The 17,620-nt window shown below is 42.2% G+C and overlaps 1 protein-coding gene across 2 annotated transcripts in view; it reads right to left on the minus strand.

Moving 5' to 3' along the window:
• The window catches only part of RELN (reelin), an 865,607-nt gene that overhangs the window by 428,913 nt on the left and 419,074 nt on the right, over positions 1–17,620 (minus strand). For both annotated transcript variants that reach the window (XM_073619618.1, XM_073619617.1), the window contains exon 12: positions 7,004–7,155. In XM_073619618.1, coding sequence (XP_073475719.1) covers positions 7,004–7,155 — 152 coding nt within the window. The remainder of the gene's footprint in view (positions 1–7,003; positions 7,156–17,620) is intronic.

The following is a 17,620-nucleotide window of genomic DNA, read 5'->3' on the forward strand; positions in this document are numbered from 1 at the left end:
AGGTTTGAATAAAACTGTTAGAACTGTTCTACCAGCAAACAAACACTCTTGCGCATTAGTGTGATGTGCAGGTGGTCTTTTACTCAAGGAATTATATCTCTTGCCTTGCTGCCCCCCAGGATAGGAGATATCCTAATAGTCAAAGAAAAAATAAAGAAATAAGGGCGCACCAGCCTAGTGCATTATCCCAAGTATATTTATTGATAAAAACTAAGTTAAAAACTACTCACAAACATGTGGAGAAATATCACTTGTAAAAGCCACTTATTCATGACAATCATTGCTGAAACTGATAGTCTCCAGATGACAAAGGAGAAGACATCAGGGCCGCTGCTGGCTTATGCGTTTCGAAGAAATACCTTCTTCCTTTGAAACGCATCAGCCAGAAATGGCTTTGATGTCTTCTCCTTTGCCATCTGGAGACTGTCGGTTTTAGGACTAATGCCATGAATAAGTGGCTTTTACAAGCAATATTTCTCCACATGTTTGTGAGTAGTTTTTCACAATAAATATACTGGGGATAATGCACTAGGCTGGTGTGCCCTCTTTTCTTTATTTTTTCTACCACAATGACACCTTGATCCAGAAGACCCCACAACAGAGCTTGTGGGAGATCTGCTAATCTATGCAGTGCCACAGTATGGTTGAAGGTGAAAAAGCAATGTGGAGGCAGGGAGTTGAACTCCAGTTTGTAGCCCTGGTACACCACCTTTTGCAACCAAGCATCTGAGACAATGCCTGTCCAAGCATCTACAAAGTTTCACAATGGTCAAACCACTCTGGAAAGTGGAGGCACACCTTCATACAGAGGAAGGCTTGAGAATTTAACAAACTTTGAGTGCTAGGACTGCATATGAAGATAAATGTTCGAATTGGTGATCACTGATTCGAACATTGATACTACTGACCGTTTATAAAGGGCGCAATTGTAGACTGGACATAATTTCCATTTTTGGGTTAGGGGTACTGTTGGTATCAGTTGACATGTACACTTGAGGGTGTTGCTTTATTTTATGTCTTAATTTTTTACTTTTGGACAAATAAAATATATACTTTTTAATCAATAGCCTCATACTGTGCCGATAAAGTGCACCATTTTCATAGTAGTTTCCTATTATCTTCATATGTAGTAACTTGGATGTGGCATAATGGAGGTCTATTTTGTTTAGAGTGCTAGGACTGGTGAATGGATGGGTATCTAAGCGAGGGGGATAAGGAGGTCAAGGAAGTGGAGAAATGAAAGGGGCATATCTTAACAGTTAGAGAGGGAGAAAACATTGCAGTCTGTTCCTTAGACTTTTTCTGATGCTGTTCTTGCCACCAGTATCATCCTTTCTGATGCTGTCAAGAGCTAGAACAAGAAGTCTCTTGAAAGTCATGCAAACCAAGAGCTTGTTCCATAGGGGGTCTGCATTTTAACCCCTCAGCCACAGTGCCATACGCATGAGACACATGCAAGAAATAAGACAGGAGGCTTCCAGCAATCATGTAATAGCTAAAAATTAAAACTACAGCCACTTGCTCCATGCATGATATAAGCAAGGGATCAACTGCTGTAGTGTTTAGGGGATTTTGACCAGCCAGACATGATTTGACAAAGTAACAGCCAGCCAGAATAGGATGAGGGACATGACCACCAGCACAAACAGAACTTATCTGTTGTGTCCTTAAATACAGGCATGTTCTTTAGGTAAAAGTCTTGTTACGGAAGGACACTGCCAGATGCAGAATAGGAACAGACCACTTCTGCACACATTCCACACCAAAGGGATATGAGGCCAATAAGCAATTAGGGGGAGCAAACAACTTATAAGAATGCTTCCGATCTTCAGAGAGAAATAACTGGAAAATACAGTGCAAAAGAAAAGTCTTTGTGACAGCACTGGTAGAAACAACGGGCCTTTAGTCTCAGACTGGTGTGCACTACATCAATTAGAGCTGAAACAACTCCTTTAATTTGTAAATAATAGCAGTAGACTAACTCCTTAGTGGGGGTTCATAAGAAAAGGACAGGAGTGACTCAGAATCTGATAAAGACTTTTTGGCTGATGGCTCAGAAGCCATTAAGACCATGAGAAAATCAGATATAGAATTTGCAGGAGAGGAGCAGAGGATATGGGATTGCGTTTGTGGCCTCTGCAATCAAAGTCAGTAAATAACTAGGTACCGTAATTTGGGTCATAAAATTTGCATGACCTTGAAAAAACCTCAGCTGAAAGGGAAGAGTATCCAATCACATGCATCAGTGCCAAACAGGACAGAAAATACCCTGAGAGCAGAGTAAAACATGATTCCATGCATACTAGAAGCCCTTAAGAAGTTAGTAGTTAGAGTTAGAGCTAGGAGCACCCGAAATACCATGAATGCTTCACTCCCCCAATAACATAAGATAATAATATAATGGTAGCCAGTGACTTATGTAAATGAAGTAGCTTCCGGTGCCTGGTTCAAACAGCTTACTTACTAAGTCTTCATAGATAGGGTAAGCAGTGAGGCAATGCCAGTGGCTCTGGACCTGGAAAGCTCTCTGAAGCTATTTTTTTTACAAGCATGTATTCTGGAAAGCACCACACACGGAATCCAGTGCCCAAAGGTTATTTCCAGGCTATTCCTGACACATTCAGTTCATTCTGAATGAAGCACTCAAAAATCTAGGGCTAGGATGTCTGCACCCGATGAGCTACAATTGAGGATACAAATTTCCAACAGCAATGTAAAGAAGAACAAAAAAAAAAAATGTTGTAATTGTTACCTCCACCCACCACAGTTATTAAAAAAGTGACAACATTGTCATTAGTTAAAAAAACCAGAGTCCAGACTCAGATACAGTCAGGTCCATAAATATTGGGACATCGACACAATTCTAATCTTTTTGGCTCTATACACCACCACAATGGATTTGAAATGAAACGAACAAGATGTGCTTTAACTGCAGACTTTCAGCTTTAATTTGAGGGTATCCAAATCAGGTGAACGGTGTAGGAATTACAACAGTTTGTATATGTGCCTCCCACTTTTTAAGGGACCAAAAGTAATGGGACAGATTAACAATCATCCATCAAATTTTCACTTTTTAATACTTGGTTGCAAATCCTTTGCAGTCAATTACAGCCTGAAGTCTGGAACACATAGACATCACCAGACGCTGGGTTTCATCCCTGGTGATGCTCTGCCAGGCATCTACTGCAACTGTCTTCAGTTCCTGCTTGTTCTTGGGGCATTTTCCCTTCAATTTTGTCTTCAGCAAGTGAAATGCATGCTCATTTAGGTCAGGTGATTGACTTGGCCATTGCATAACATTCCACTTCTTTCCCTTAAAAAACTCTTTTGTTGCTTTCGCAGTATGCTTCGGGTCATTGTCCATCTGCACTGTGAAGCGCCGTCCAATGAGTTCTGAAACATTTTGCTGAATATGAGCAGATAATATTGCCTAAAACACTTCAGAATTCATCCTGCTGCTTTTGTCAGCAGCCACATCATCAATAAATACAAGAGAACCAGTTCTATTGGCAGCTATACATGCCCACGTCATGACAGTACCACCACCATGCTTCACTGATGAGGTGGTATGCTTTGGATCATGAGCAGTTCCTTTCCTTCTCCATACTCTTCTCTTCCCATCACTCTGGTACAATTTGATCTTGGTCTCATCTGTCCATAGGATGTTGTTCCAGAACTGTGAAGGCTTTTTTAGATGTTGTTTGGCAAACTCTAATCTGGCCTTCCTGTTTTTGAGGCTCACCAATGGTTTACATCTTGTGGTAAACCCTCTTCTATTTCCTCTGGTGAAGTCTTCTCTTGATTGTTGACTTTGACACACATACACCTACCTCCTGGAGAGTGTTCTTGATCTGGCCAACTGTTGTGAAGGGTGTTTTCTTCACCAGGGAAAGAATTCTTCGGTCATCCACTACAGTTGTTTTCTGTGGTCTTCCGGGTCTTTTGGTGTTGCTGAGCTCACTGGTGCATTCACTTTTTAAGGATGTTCCAAACAATTGATTTGGCCACACCTAATATTTTTGCTATCTCTCTGATGGGTTTGTTTTGTTTTTTTAGCCTAATGATGGCTTGCTTCACTGATAGTGACAGCTCTTTGGATCTCATATTGAGAGTTGACAGCAACAGATTTCAAATGCAAGTAGCACACTTGAAATGAACTCTGGACCTTTTATCTGCTCATTGTAAATGGGATAATGAGGGAATAACACACACCTGGCCATGGAACAGCTGAGCAGCCAATTGTCCCATTACTTTTGGTCCCTTAAAAAGTGGGAGGCACATATACAAACTGTTGTAATTCCTACACTGTTCACCTGATTTGGATGTAAATACCCTCAAATTAAAGCTGAAAGTCTGCAGTTAAAGCACATCTCATTTCAAATCTATTGTGGTGGTGTATAGAGCCAAAAAGATTAGAATTGTTTTGATGTCCCAATATTTATGGACCTGACTGTATCACAACACAGACAAAGCAAGACTCAGCTTCCTTAAACACCTAGGGTCTCTCCAAACATTGTTAAATCGATAGCACATAGGAGTGAAATCGCTGCACAGAAATTGGAGAATAAACCCTGGGGGAGAGTAACCAGTAGTAATAGCACATGCCACTGTGTATGTGACATATACTCCTGACTACAGTTTTAAATGAAATAGCATAAACCGGAGTTAGTACTATTAACCAACCCGATTAGAAAAGATTAAAAAGCATACATCTGAGGTATGCTGGTGGTAGATGGGGTTATCCTAGGCTGGCCTACAACTTTTTTGTTTGCCAATGTATAATCCTCCTGTAAGTGGTAGCGTAACCCAAAGCATAAAGACTTCCTGTGTTCCTCAATGGACGAGAAAAAAAAATATATTTTGTATTCATTTGTATTGTTACATTGAATTTTATGTTTTTGTATTGTATTAATTGTATTGAAAAAAAAATCTAAATAAAGTGCCTAAATTTGACTTGGCATCAGCCTTATCAACTTATGATCCCCCTGCAAAGTAAACTCTTAAGCCTAGTACACATGATCAGAAAATTGGACGAAAATACTGCTTTCGAAGCAATAATACGATAATCTGATCATTAGTATACAGCTTTCGAGAGCCGATCATGACAGTTCATCTGAAAATATCAGAAAGGACAAACACAAATACCAGATCCTACGATTTTCGTTAGATCAGTACAGTTTTCATCCGAAAAAAAAAAATATTGGAAGAGCAAGACTACGCATGCTCAGAAATGAAAGAACACAATAAAATACAACACATTACATCACTTCCGAAGTTGTATTCTGTCATACGGGAAATTTCGTAAGTTGTGTAACCTCTTCATTTTCAATATAGACTAGCAATTCAAAAAAAAAATGGATGATCCCTTATTCGATATTCTCATTGTGTGCGGGCTTTACTGAAAGAGGGAGGGGCAGCACTAGGAGCCAAGCAGGTGTGCTACGTGGACATATATTGACAAGGAACAGGATGACAGGACAATGAGCTCATGTGTGCAGTTGTTCCTTAATTGTCTATCAAAGGCTGGGGGAAGGGGAGTGACCAGGCTGTATTACTTAACTGCACAAAAGAAAAATTACAGGATATCTATAATGGTTTGGATCCATCTATTAAACTTTTTTTCTAAGATTTTGTACTGATGTTTTTGAACATACTGTATATTTGTACTGTATATATCATTTGTTTTACAACAAACAAAAAACCCTTCTGGTTTGCGTTTCTGATTGGAGCTTTCTGGTAGAAAAAAAAGCAGAACTTTCCTAAGCTCGTCTAAACTATGTACGCTCTGTGACCCCTTTCACACTGAAGGTGGTTTTCAGGCGTTTTAGCTCTAAAGTGCCTGAAAAATGCCTCTCAATCTTGCCCAGTGTGAAAGCCTGAGTGCTTTCACACTGGGGCAGTGCGCTTGCAGGATGGAAAAAAAAGTCCTGTAAGCAGCATCTTTGGGGTTCCTAAACAGTCCCTACCATTGAAATCAATAGGCAGTGCTGCAGAAGCACCTGCAAAGCGCTTTGGCAGCATCACTTTTTGGGCACTTTTAACCCCTTGTTAACCCATTCTTTGGGGTTAAAAGCGCCCTGCTCCCGCCCGCACAGTGGCGGTAAAATGCCACAAAAACTAGCTGCGCTTTACCGCTAACGATCGGGCTGTCTGAGTATGTAAGTAGCCTAAATGAGTGTTGCTTTCTGCCAAAGGAACTGGCATTGTTTTAAGCAGTGTGCATGGAGCTTTCTTGTGTGTTTAAATTTCAGAGCGAACTATAGCCTTAAGTAACAAATAACAACTGTTTACATTTTTGCTTTTTAGTTATGACAGTAGCAAAGTAGGAAAAACATACAAACTGCACATTCCCTTGAAATGTAAAATAACTGGTTTGTGGAAGCTCCTCATATCTGTCGTATGTGGTGATGAGGGTTAGTAGACAGTTTACAGTTCTCACTTCCTTAGGAAATGTCATGTAAAGTCACATGTTTAAGTCACCTTTTCCATACTACCATAAGGTCACCGTCACATCTTCACAATCACAAGGTTTAACCTAGCTAAGCTAATTATCCGATAGTATTGTCCTATGTTTTGAGAATATTTTGTAGCAAGAAGACCAAATATATATATTCCATGTGGTCACCTGGTATCAGCAGAATGACACAGAGGTGAAAGTTAGCCTTTACAGAGGACTTTTGTAGTCATTCTCAACTGAAAGACATATTAAATTCCATTGAAGCCCACTTAGCACTGTTGAAAAACGTGGGGAAAAGAAGAGCCACAAGCAAAAGAATACAATGCTGTTTAGCATCTAAATCAGTGAACACTACCACAAAGCATAATGGTACCAAACTACCGGAGGAAGGCTCAAAAATATGTCAGTATATTTTTTTGGAATGTAGTCATTTGACCCATATTTTAGATGTACTTGATAAGAATGTCCTGATGTACAATATATAGTCTGTCTACAGAATGCAAGAAATAAAAGATGCTAATAAAAAGAAAAGTTTTGTTAACATACCCATGGTGAAATAAAAGCGCAAGTTCCCATATCCTGTGGTGTCCATATAAGGAGTACATAATTTTCTCTCTTCATCTTTTAGAAATACAAGAGAAGAGCCTGATTCTATTGTTCCACATTCAGTGCCAATGACAGCTCCGGAAATTTCCCACCTGGTAACAGAAAAACATCGCCATGGGGCATGCATTTTCAGTATATTTATAGCAATCATTTACAGAATTAGATTTGCATATGAATGAATACTCAAAATTACAAACATGTTGCAATTTAGGCTTTTATCTCTATATTTCCAGAAGAACGGCATGATTTAAATTACATTTCTTCGCTAACCAGTGTATTTCAAATAAGCAACGTAAACATATTAGCTTCACCCACTTCTTTCATTAATATCAGTTAAGATTGTGTTACACTGGTACTTATATGGGCCTTAAAATATTTTCATAGCCAACACATAACAGTGTACCTTTCTGTGTAGTTTAACAGGGTTTCTGGCACTAAAATGATGGCGATGGGTGAATGTATGCTACGGCAGATAAGAGGGACAAATATTCAATTCTTAATACAATTTTTAGAACTGATTCCCTGCAGGAAGCATTATTTGCTATTATTGGAAGAGCTAAAATGAACAAGAATATGGTTATAAATTTCCAGTACCTAGGGTTGTAAGAGTGTCTACTTGAGTATCAATATTGCTTGTCAATTTTTAGCTGATCGTTACCTAGTAGAGTTTTGTACAAATTAATACAAAACTTATTTTATATACAATATATATATATGTAAAGGACAAAAGGTCCACTTTTCACTATAGTCTAACCACAGAAAGGGGTTCTAACCTATTTACATATGTGCATCTGAGATTTCCTTTTGGGCAAATGTACTTGGTCTTGTATCTATATCTGAGCTGATTTTCTTCCCTATACAAGTCAGAGTGAATGCAAATGCAACCCGAAGCAGCTTCATGCAAATCCTAGATCAACTGAAAAGCAAATGAAAAAAATGAAACACGTATCAAAGCAACTCTGAAGCACCTAAAATCATATTGTATTTTAATTTTTTTCTGAGTTTAAAGCCTGTACATCAGAATTAAGGATTTAGCTGCACATTTTCTAGTGAAGTTGATTTATACATAAATTGAACATGAGGTCTTTACGATTGTCCATGATAAACAGATGTTTGCTTTAAATTTTCAATTTGCATTAAAGAAATTAACTTTGTACTTTGGCTGGATTTTATGGTCTATAACTTGAACGTATAGCTTAAACAATGAAAAAGAAAATAAGAAACTGCACTAAGATAAAACTAAAAAATGGCTGGAGAACTTACTTCCAACCATTCAATCACTCGGGAGTTGCAATTCTCATTTAAACATAAGTACAAGAAGGAAAAATGGGAAAAAAATTAGAATTGCGCTACCCATAAGATTCTAAGCTAGAATCAAACAGTAACATATATGCACCAGCTAATATTTGTAAAAGAATCCTGTGTATAACGTGACAACGAATAAAAAGTGTGATCAAAAATGAATATAAGTCCACAATAAAACTATTCAATGATAACCCAAAAAGTTGATAAGTCCATATCAATAATAGTGAAATAACACATAAAAAGTCCATAGGTGCACAAAATAAATTGGTTGAAAATTAAAAATCAAACCGTTGTGAGCAAATAAAAATACACCAGTGCACTGTGAGGTAAAAATCCATAAGATGTGAACGAGCCGTCCTCAAACTCAATGAGCAGGAAGCTGTGTTGAATCCACCACCAAATCAGCAGGAGTAAACTCTTACCAAATCACCATGATCCCCCATGACAGAGGATTAAGGAATGCATGTAATGAATCACAACTTGGCTCCAAAAGACAGCAAGCGCAAGCGCGGATTCTGGGCAAGCACTTTTCTGCAGCAGAGAATGACATTTTGTGACCCGATTTTGGGGCCCCTATATCTCGGGGCCACTTGGTGCTAGGAACCCCACATTTGGATATGTTATAGTGTTAGTCCAACTGTGTTAGCACACCAAATTTGGTTCCTAGCACCAAGTGGCCCCGAGATATAGGGCCCCAAAGTTGGGTCGCAAAATGTCAAGCACTTTTCTGCAGCAGAGAATGACATTTTGTGACCAAATTTTGGGGCCCCATATCTTGGGGTTCCTAGCACCAGGGGGCCCTGAGATATGGGGCCCCAAAGTCAGGTCACACTTTTCTGCAGCAGAGAATGACATTTTGTGACCTGATTTGGGGCCCCATATCTCGGGGCCACTTGGTGCTAGGAACCCCACATTTGGATATGTTATAGTGTTAGTCCAACTGTGTTAGCACACCAAATTTGGTTCCTAGCACCAAGTGGCCCCGAGATATAGGGCCCCAAAGTTGGGTCGCAAAATGTCAAGCACTTTTCTGCAGCAGAGAATGACATTTTGTGACCAAATTTTGGGGCCCCATATCTTGGGGTTCCTAGCACCAGGTGGCCCTGAGATATGGGGCCCCAAAGTCAGGTCGTACTTTTCTGCAGCAGAGAATGACATTTTGTGACCTGATTTGGGGCCCCGTATCTCGGGGCCACTTGGTGCTAGGAACCCCAAATTTGGATATGTTGTAGTGCTAGGCCCCAAAGTCAGATTGTAAAATGTTCCTTTAAAAACACTTATAAACGCAAACGCGGCTAAACGCGGTACCGGCGTTCAGCCGCGTTTGGCGTCTGAAACGTGGAAAACTTTTGCGTCTGAACCCATTTTTTTTGCTTCTGGAAAAACGAGGTTAAACGCAATTGCCTAAAAACACCAAAAAACAAGACTGTGTACATGGACACATAGGATAACATTGAATGGGTTCAGGGGCAGTTGAAAAAAGTGTCCAACTGCCTCTGAACGCAAGTTTAACAGTGTCTCGTGTGCATGAGGCCTTATTCATTTAGTTTTTTGGGTCAGGGTAACCATGTATTGTTGCAGTTCCCAGACGACTGTCTGTGTGTTATATAAAGGTGCATTTTATTTTAAGTGGCTTTAATGTATTATACCTCACTCCTTCAGTCTCCTCTTGCATTACTATCTTACTAACTGACATATCAGCATGGATATCACACCACTTCCTTAAACAAAAGCTCTCTAAAATAATATTCCCCCGCGCCGCTGCGCTCCTCCATGACTTTTCATCAAAATCAATAATGCAACCATCAATCTCTTCCCTCACGCCAGGGTACAAGGTGTAATCCTAGACTCTGACCTGTCCTTTCAGCCCCAAATCCAATCATGGTCAAAAGCTTGTAGACTTCACCTCTGTAACATCTAAAAAATTCGCCCCTTTTTAACTAATTAAGCCACCAAGCTACTCATTCACTCCTTTGTTATCTCTCACCTTGACTATTGCAACTCTCTTCTCATAGGCTTTCCCCTCTTCAGTCTATTAAGAATGCTGCTGCCAGACTCATCTACCTTACCAACCGCTCAGCGCCTGCCACCCCTCTCCTCCAATCCCTACACTGGCCTCTGATTGCCCAGCGAATTAAATTCAAACTACTAACAACAACATACAAAGCCATTCACAACTCTGCCCGAAGTTACATCACCAATCTTTTCTCAAAATATCACCCAAACCACCCTCTCCCCTGTCTCCCCCCCCCCATGCTCATCTTCAGGACTTCTCCAGGGCCTCTTCCATCCTCTGAAACTCACTACCTCAATCTATCTGGCTATCCCCTACTCTGGCTGTCTTTAAATGATCCCTGAAAACTTGTCTCTGCAGGGAAGCCTATCATGCCTCCATCTAATATTTTATCCCTTCCATCAAATCATCACCCACAGTTATAACCTTTTGTACCACTTGCTCCACCCTCTTAGATTGTATGCTCTTATGAGCAGGGCCCTCTTAACCCTCTTGTATTTTATTGTATTGTAACTGTACTGTCGCAAGTTTTATATTGTAAAGCACTGCGTAAACTGTTGGCGCTATATAAATTCTGTATAACAATAATAATAATACAATTGACATACAGGGTCATCATGTCAGATTCAGAGATGAGCTGAACAAAACCCTGTTCGGTTGGCACCAGAACTCCCTAACAGAGAAAAAGGTCTGACCCAAACGGTGAACCCTATTAACCACTTGCCGACCGCCTCACGCAGATATACTGCGGCAGAATGGCACGGCAGGCAAAGTAACGTATGGGTACGTTACTTGCCTCCCGCGGGCGGGGGGGTCCAATCGGACCCCCCCCGGTGCCCGAGGCGGTCGGCTTCTGTCCCGGAGCGATGAGAGGTGAGGGGGAGGCCATCCATTCGTGGCCACCCCCTCGCGATCGCTCCCAGCCAATGAGATTCTTCCTCTGCTGCTGTATAGTAAACAGCGGCAGAGGAAGTGATGTCATCGCTCCTCGGCTCGGTATTTTCCATTCCAGCGCCGAGGAGAGAATATATCGATGTGAGTGCACAACACACACACACAGTAGAACACACCAGGCATACTTTTCACCCCCCCATCACCCCCTGATCACCCCCCCAATCACCCCCCCCCCGTCACAGTGACACCAAGCAGTTTTTTGTTTTTTTTTCTGATTACTGCATTGGTGTCAGTTTGTGACAGTTAGTGTGGTAGGGCAGTTAGTGTTAGCCCCCTTTAGGTCTAGGGTACCCCCCTAACACCCCCTAATAAAGTTTTAACCCCTTGATCACCCCCGTCGCCAGTGTCACTAAGCGATCATCGATGTGAGTGCACAAATACCACACACACACAGTAAAACACACCAGGCACACTTTACACTAGACATGTGAATTAGTTTTCATCCAAATGCATTTTCGTCCGAAATTTCAGGTATTTTTGTTATCGTGTTAACAAACGATAACGAAAGTGCAGAATCCGAAAAACGAAAGATCCGACATAAACAAATGCTTTATTTTCGTTTTCATTGCTACAACAGTTCGATATAGATAGGAGATTCGACATGATGATGACAATAACAATCTGTGTCCATCAAACCTGTGGTCGTATGTGCCTAACCTTAACTCTGTTAGTCCAAGATTATTCTACATAGAGAGAAAAGATTCAACATAGAGAGAAAAGATTCGACGTAGGGGAGAAAAGATTTGACGTAGGGGAGAAAAGATGAATAAAAATAATGATGATGACGAATGTTATTGACTGATTGTAACCAAAGAGGAGTAGCAGTAAAATAGCTAGAACTAAGTACACACGTACTTTGGCTTATGGTGTCTGTTGAAAGTTATAAGAAGATTCGACGGAGCAGGTAAACTATACGGCGTCGTACAGTTTAGCTGCTCCGTCGAATCTTCTTAAAACTTTCAACAGACACCATAAGCCTTCAATGACAGATTCGACCTTAATTTGGATTTACGGACGAATGCAATGTTTAACTAAAAACAAAATAAAAAAAAACGAATTTTGGGAGAAACTACCCCGATCACCCCCCCCCCCCGTCACAGTGACACCAAGCAGTTACTGCATTGGGGTCAGTTTGTGACAGTAAGTGTGGTAGGGCAGTTAGTGTTAGCCCCCTTTAGGTCTAGGATACCCCCCTAACCCCCACTAACAAAGTTTTAACCCCTTGATCACCCCCTGTCGCCAGTGTCACTAAGCGATCGTTTTTCTGATCGCTGTATTGGTGTCACTGGTGACGCTAGTTAGGGAGGTAAATATATAGGTTCGCCGTCAGCGTTTTATAGCGTCAGGGACCCCCATACACTACCTAATAAAGGTTTTAACTCCTTGATTGCCCCCTAGTTAACCCTTTCACCAGTGATCACCATATAACTGTTACGGGTGATGCTGGTTAGTTAGTTTATTTTTTATAGTGTCAGGGCACCCGCCGTTTATTACCTAATAAAGGTTTAGCCCCCTGATCGCCCGGCGGTGATATAAATTAGGTTTTAGGGTCAGATAGGGTCTGCGTCGCCCCAGGCAGCGTCAGGTTAGCGCCAGTACCGCTAACACCCACACACGCAGCATACACCTCCCTTAATGGTATAGCATCTGAATGGATCAATATCTGATCCGATCAGATCTATACTAGCGTTCCCAGCAGTTTAGGGTTCCCAAAAACGCAGTGTTAGCGGGATCAGCCCAGATACCTGCTAGCACCTGCGTTTTGCCCCTCCGCCCAGCCCAGCCCACCCAAGGGCAGTATCAATCGATCACTGTCACTTACAAAACACTAAACGCATAACTGCAGCGTTCGCAGAGTCAGGCCTGATCCCTGCGATCGCTAACAGTTTTTTTGGTAGCGTTTTGGTGAACTGGCAAGCACCAGCCCCAGGCAGTGTCAGGTTAGTGCCAGTAGCGCTAACACCCACGCACGCACCATACAACTCCCTTAGTGGTATAGTATCTGAACGGATCAATATCTGATCCGATCAGATCTATACTAGCGTCCCCAGCAGTTTAGGGTTCCCAAAAACGCAGTGTTAGCGGCATCAGCCCAGATACCTGCTAGCACCTGCGTTTTGCCCCTCTGCCCAGCCCAGCCAAGTGCAGTATCGATCGATCACTGTCACTTACAAAACACTAAACACATAACTGCAGTGCTCGCAGAGGCAGGTCTGATCCCTGCGATCGCTAACAGCTTTTTGGTACCGTTTTGGTGAACTGGCAAGCACCAGCGGCATAGTACTCCCCGGTCGTAGTCAAACCAGCACTGCAGTAACACTTGGTGATGTGGCGAGCCCCATAAGTGCAGTTCAAGCTGGTGAGGTGGCAAGCACAAGAAGAGTCCCGCTGCCACCAAGAAGAAGATAAACAGGCCCGTTGTGCCCATAATGCCCTTCCTGCTGCATTCGCCAATCCTAATTGGGAACCCACCACTTCTGCAGCACCCGTACTTCCCCCATTCACATCCCCAACCAAATGCAGTCGGCTGCATGAGAGGCATTTTCTTTATGTCCTCCTGACTACCCCTACCCAACGAACCCCCCAAAAAAGATGTCGTGTCTGCAGCAAGCGCGAATATAGGCATGACACCCGCTATTATTGTCCCTCCTGTGCTGACAATCCTGGTTTTTGCATTGGTGAATGTATTGAACGCTACCATACACTAGTTGAGTATTAGCGTAGGGTACAGCATTGCACAGACTAGGCACACTTTCACAGGGTCTCCCAAGATGCCATCGCATTTTGAGAGAACCGAACCTGCAACCGGTAACAATCATAAAAGTTACAGTTACAATAAAAGTGTAAAAAAAAAAAAACATAAATATATAAAAAAAAAAAAAAAAATAGTTGTCGTTTTATTGTTCTCTCTCTCTCTATTCTCTCTCTATTGTTCTGCTCTTTTTTACTGTATTCTATTCTGCAATGTTTTATTTTTGTTATGTTTTATCATGTTTGCTTTTCGGGTATGCAATTTTTTATACTTTACTGTTTACTGTGTTTTATTGTTAACCATTTTTTTGTCTTCAGGTACGCCATTCAGCTGCAGAGCGGATTTATTTATCTTGACAGCAACAGCGCTTACTCCCACCATATATAAAGCCGTGACTCCAGCAGGGGCGGAGGAGCGATTTGCTTCTAACTTTTGGGGCAGATTCCCCCATGCTTCGGCATATATAAATGGTGCATGTATGCCCATCATTAGAAGTGGGTGGATGAAGGGAGGTATTCTAATGGTGGGCATACCCACCGATCAATCTCTTTTTTTCGTTCAGCCCACAGGCTGCATGAAAAAAAAAATTACAATATATGCCCAACAATGTTGCTGGACTTTGAGTGGTTATACCAGAATGATGCCTGCAGGTTTAGGTATCATCTTGGTATCACTCTTTTCAGCCAGCAGTCGGCTTTCATGTAAAAGCAATCCTAGTGGCTAATTAGCCTCTAGGCTGCTTTTACAAGCAGTGGGAGGGAATGCCCCCCCACCGTCTTCCATGTTTTTCTCTGGCTCTCCTGTCCCAACAGGGAACCTGAGAATGCAGCCGGTGATTCAGCCAGCTGACTATAGAGCTGATCAGAGACCAGAGTGGCTCCAAACATCTCTATGGCCTAAGAAACCGGAAGCTATGAGCATTTCATAACTTAGATTTCGCCGGATGTAAACAGCGCCATTGGGAAATTGGGAAAGCATTTTATCACACCGATCTTGGTGTGGTCAGATGCTTTGAGGGCAGAGGAGAAATCTAGGGTCTAATAGACCCCAATTTTTTCAAAAAAGAGTGCCTGTCACTACCTATTGCTATCATAGGGGATATTTACATTCCCTGAGCTAACAATAAAAAATGAAAGGAACAGTTTAAAAATAAGATAAATAGCAAAAAAATAATAAAGAAAAAAAACAAAAAAAAAAGCACCCCTGTCCCCCCCTGCTCTCGCGCAAAGGCGAACGCAAGCGTCGTCGGTCTGGCGTCAAATGTAAACAGCAATTGCACCATGCATGTGAGGTATCACCGCGAAGGTCAGATCGAGGGCAGTAATTTTAGCAGTAGACCTCCTCTGTAAATTTAAACTGGTAACCTGTAAAGGCTTTTAAAGATGTATTTAGTTTGTCGCCACTGCACGTTTGTGCACAATTTTAAAGCATGTCATGTTTGGTATCCATGTACTTGGCCCAAGATCATCTTTTTTATGTCATTAAACTTTTGGGCAATATAGTGTGTTTTAGTGCATTAAAATTTTAAAAAGTGTGTTTTTTCCCAAAAACATGTGTTTGAAAATTCGCTGTGCAAATACTGTGTGAAAAAAAAAAAATGAAACGCCCACCATTTTAATCTGTAGGGCATTTGCTTTAAAAAATATATAATATTTGGGGGTTCAGGGGGCGTGGTTTGGAGCCGCTCTAAGATGGACGTGTTGTTCTGAAGCTCCCGTCCATGAGGTCTAGCTTCTTCAGCGAAACGGCACCCTACAACACCCTGCTATGGTGAGAACAGCCCGCAGTACCTCAGCATCAAGATCCCGGTCCCCACGGAACCAAGATCACACGCAAGAAGGGCACATTACTGAGATCTTCCGATCCCGGCCCAGAGGCGCCATGCAGGCCGCTCATCCAGCCGCCTCGAGTAAGACACAACCCCAGAGCGCCGGCCCTCACTGCCCTGGAACTCTGAGTCAGTCAGGCACGGGACTAGAGCAGAGACCCCCACCTGCAGTCAACCTGGAAGATCTTCACAGCGTAGCTGCTGATATCAAAAACACACTGATGGCAGCTATTTCAGATATGAGGTCTGACCTGCAATCTATCTCCATCAGAGTGGAGGAGGTAGAAACAACCCAGACGCGCCATGAAGCTTCCCTTTGCCACGTGCAGCAGCTCACAGAATCTCATGCGGTACACCTAAGAGATATCAATCGCCACATGGAGGACCTCGACAATCGCGGGAGACGCCGCAACCTCCGCCTGAGAGGATTACCTGAATCGATTGACGCACATCAACTATCGCAAACGGTTACCACCATAATCAATGAGCTATTAGAAAGACCCCAAGATACTCCGGTTGCCTTTGAGCGCATTCATAGAGCACTAAGACCGAGAGGGAGAGACACAGATCCCCCAAGGGACATTGTATGCTGCCTTATAGACTTCCCCCTCAAAAAAGAAATTTTGAGGGCTTCCAGGTCTCGCAATCAATTAATTCATCAGGGATCAAACATCAAAATATACCAAGATCTCTCCAATATCACCCTGCAAAGGAGGCGTGAGTTAAGACCTCTGTTGGACACTCTAAGAGCCAGATCGATAGTATATAGATGGAAATTCCCTTTTGGCCTTTTAGCAACACACCAAGGCCGCACTGCACTTCTTAGAGTCCCAGAAGACTTGGAACATTTCTGCTCTACTCTAGACATCCCCATAGTTGCACTAACGGATTGGTACAGTGACTTTCGTCTACCACAGATGCACAGAGCTACTTCCATGGATGGCATCGCAGAAGCAGGCAACTTCCATCTTGGTCGTCGCCGACACCATCAGGCACCCCCTCACTCACCATTACGTGACCCAAACATGCCACGGAACGGTAGCCCCACGGCCTCCCCTGCTCATCGCAGAGCCCGGATCACCTAAAGAAATGACAACGCCTTCACCCTATTTTCTTCTGACTCAGGTTGTTTTATATAAAGTTGCCTTGATGAGCATTTATCCTTATTATATGACCACAGTTACCTGTAAGGGACAAGCAAACCCGTAACTGGATTCTCTGGCATTCCGCCTTGTACCCAGACAGTCTATTTAACCTGACGACGGATAAAAATCCACTCATATTTTCATCACCACCCACGATAATATACCAAGGAGGAAAATGTGACACTACCCCCAGCTGAGGATATATACATAACGACAAAAAGGATAACACCGCTTCCTTTAGATCTACTACACATCTATTAATTACCTATTATTTTTTTAAAGAGAAAAAATCTACTGTCTGTATCCAGATATTCTCCCAACCGGCTCCGGCTGACTTGCAAGCAAACATCTCCTGAAGCTGAACTTACAAATCGGATCACTCTCAACGCCCATCAGAACTTATCACCATCCAGCACACATAACCGTTGTAGAAGAAGAACTAAAGAAAGCTGTATTGAAAGCATTTTTAGGACACAAGCAGTAACTATATATGTATCAATAACTCCTTCTCCCCCCCTCCATACCCCCCCTTCTACCCCCATACTTTCCCCCTTATCTT

Source organism: Aquarana catesbeiana, linkage group LG03 (genome assembly GCF_042186555.1).
Source record: "Aquarana catesbeiana isolate 2022-GZ linkage group LG03, ASM4218655v1, whole genome shotgun sequence".
Classification (NCBI taxonomy): Eukaryota; Metazoa; Chordata; class Amphibia; order Anura; family Ranidae; genus Aquarana; species Aquarana catesbeiana.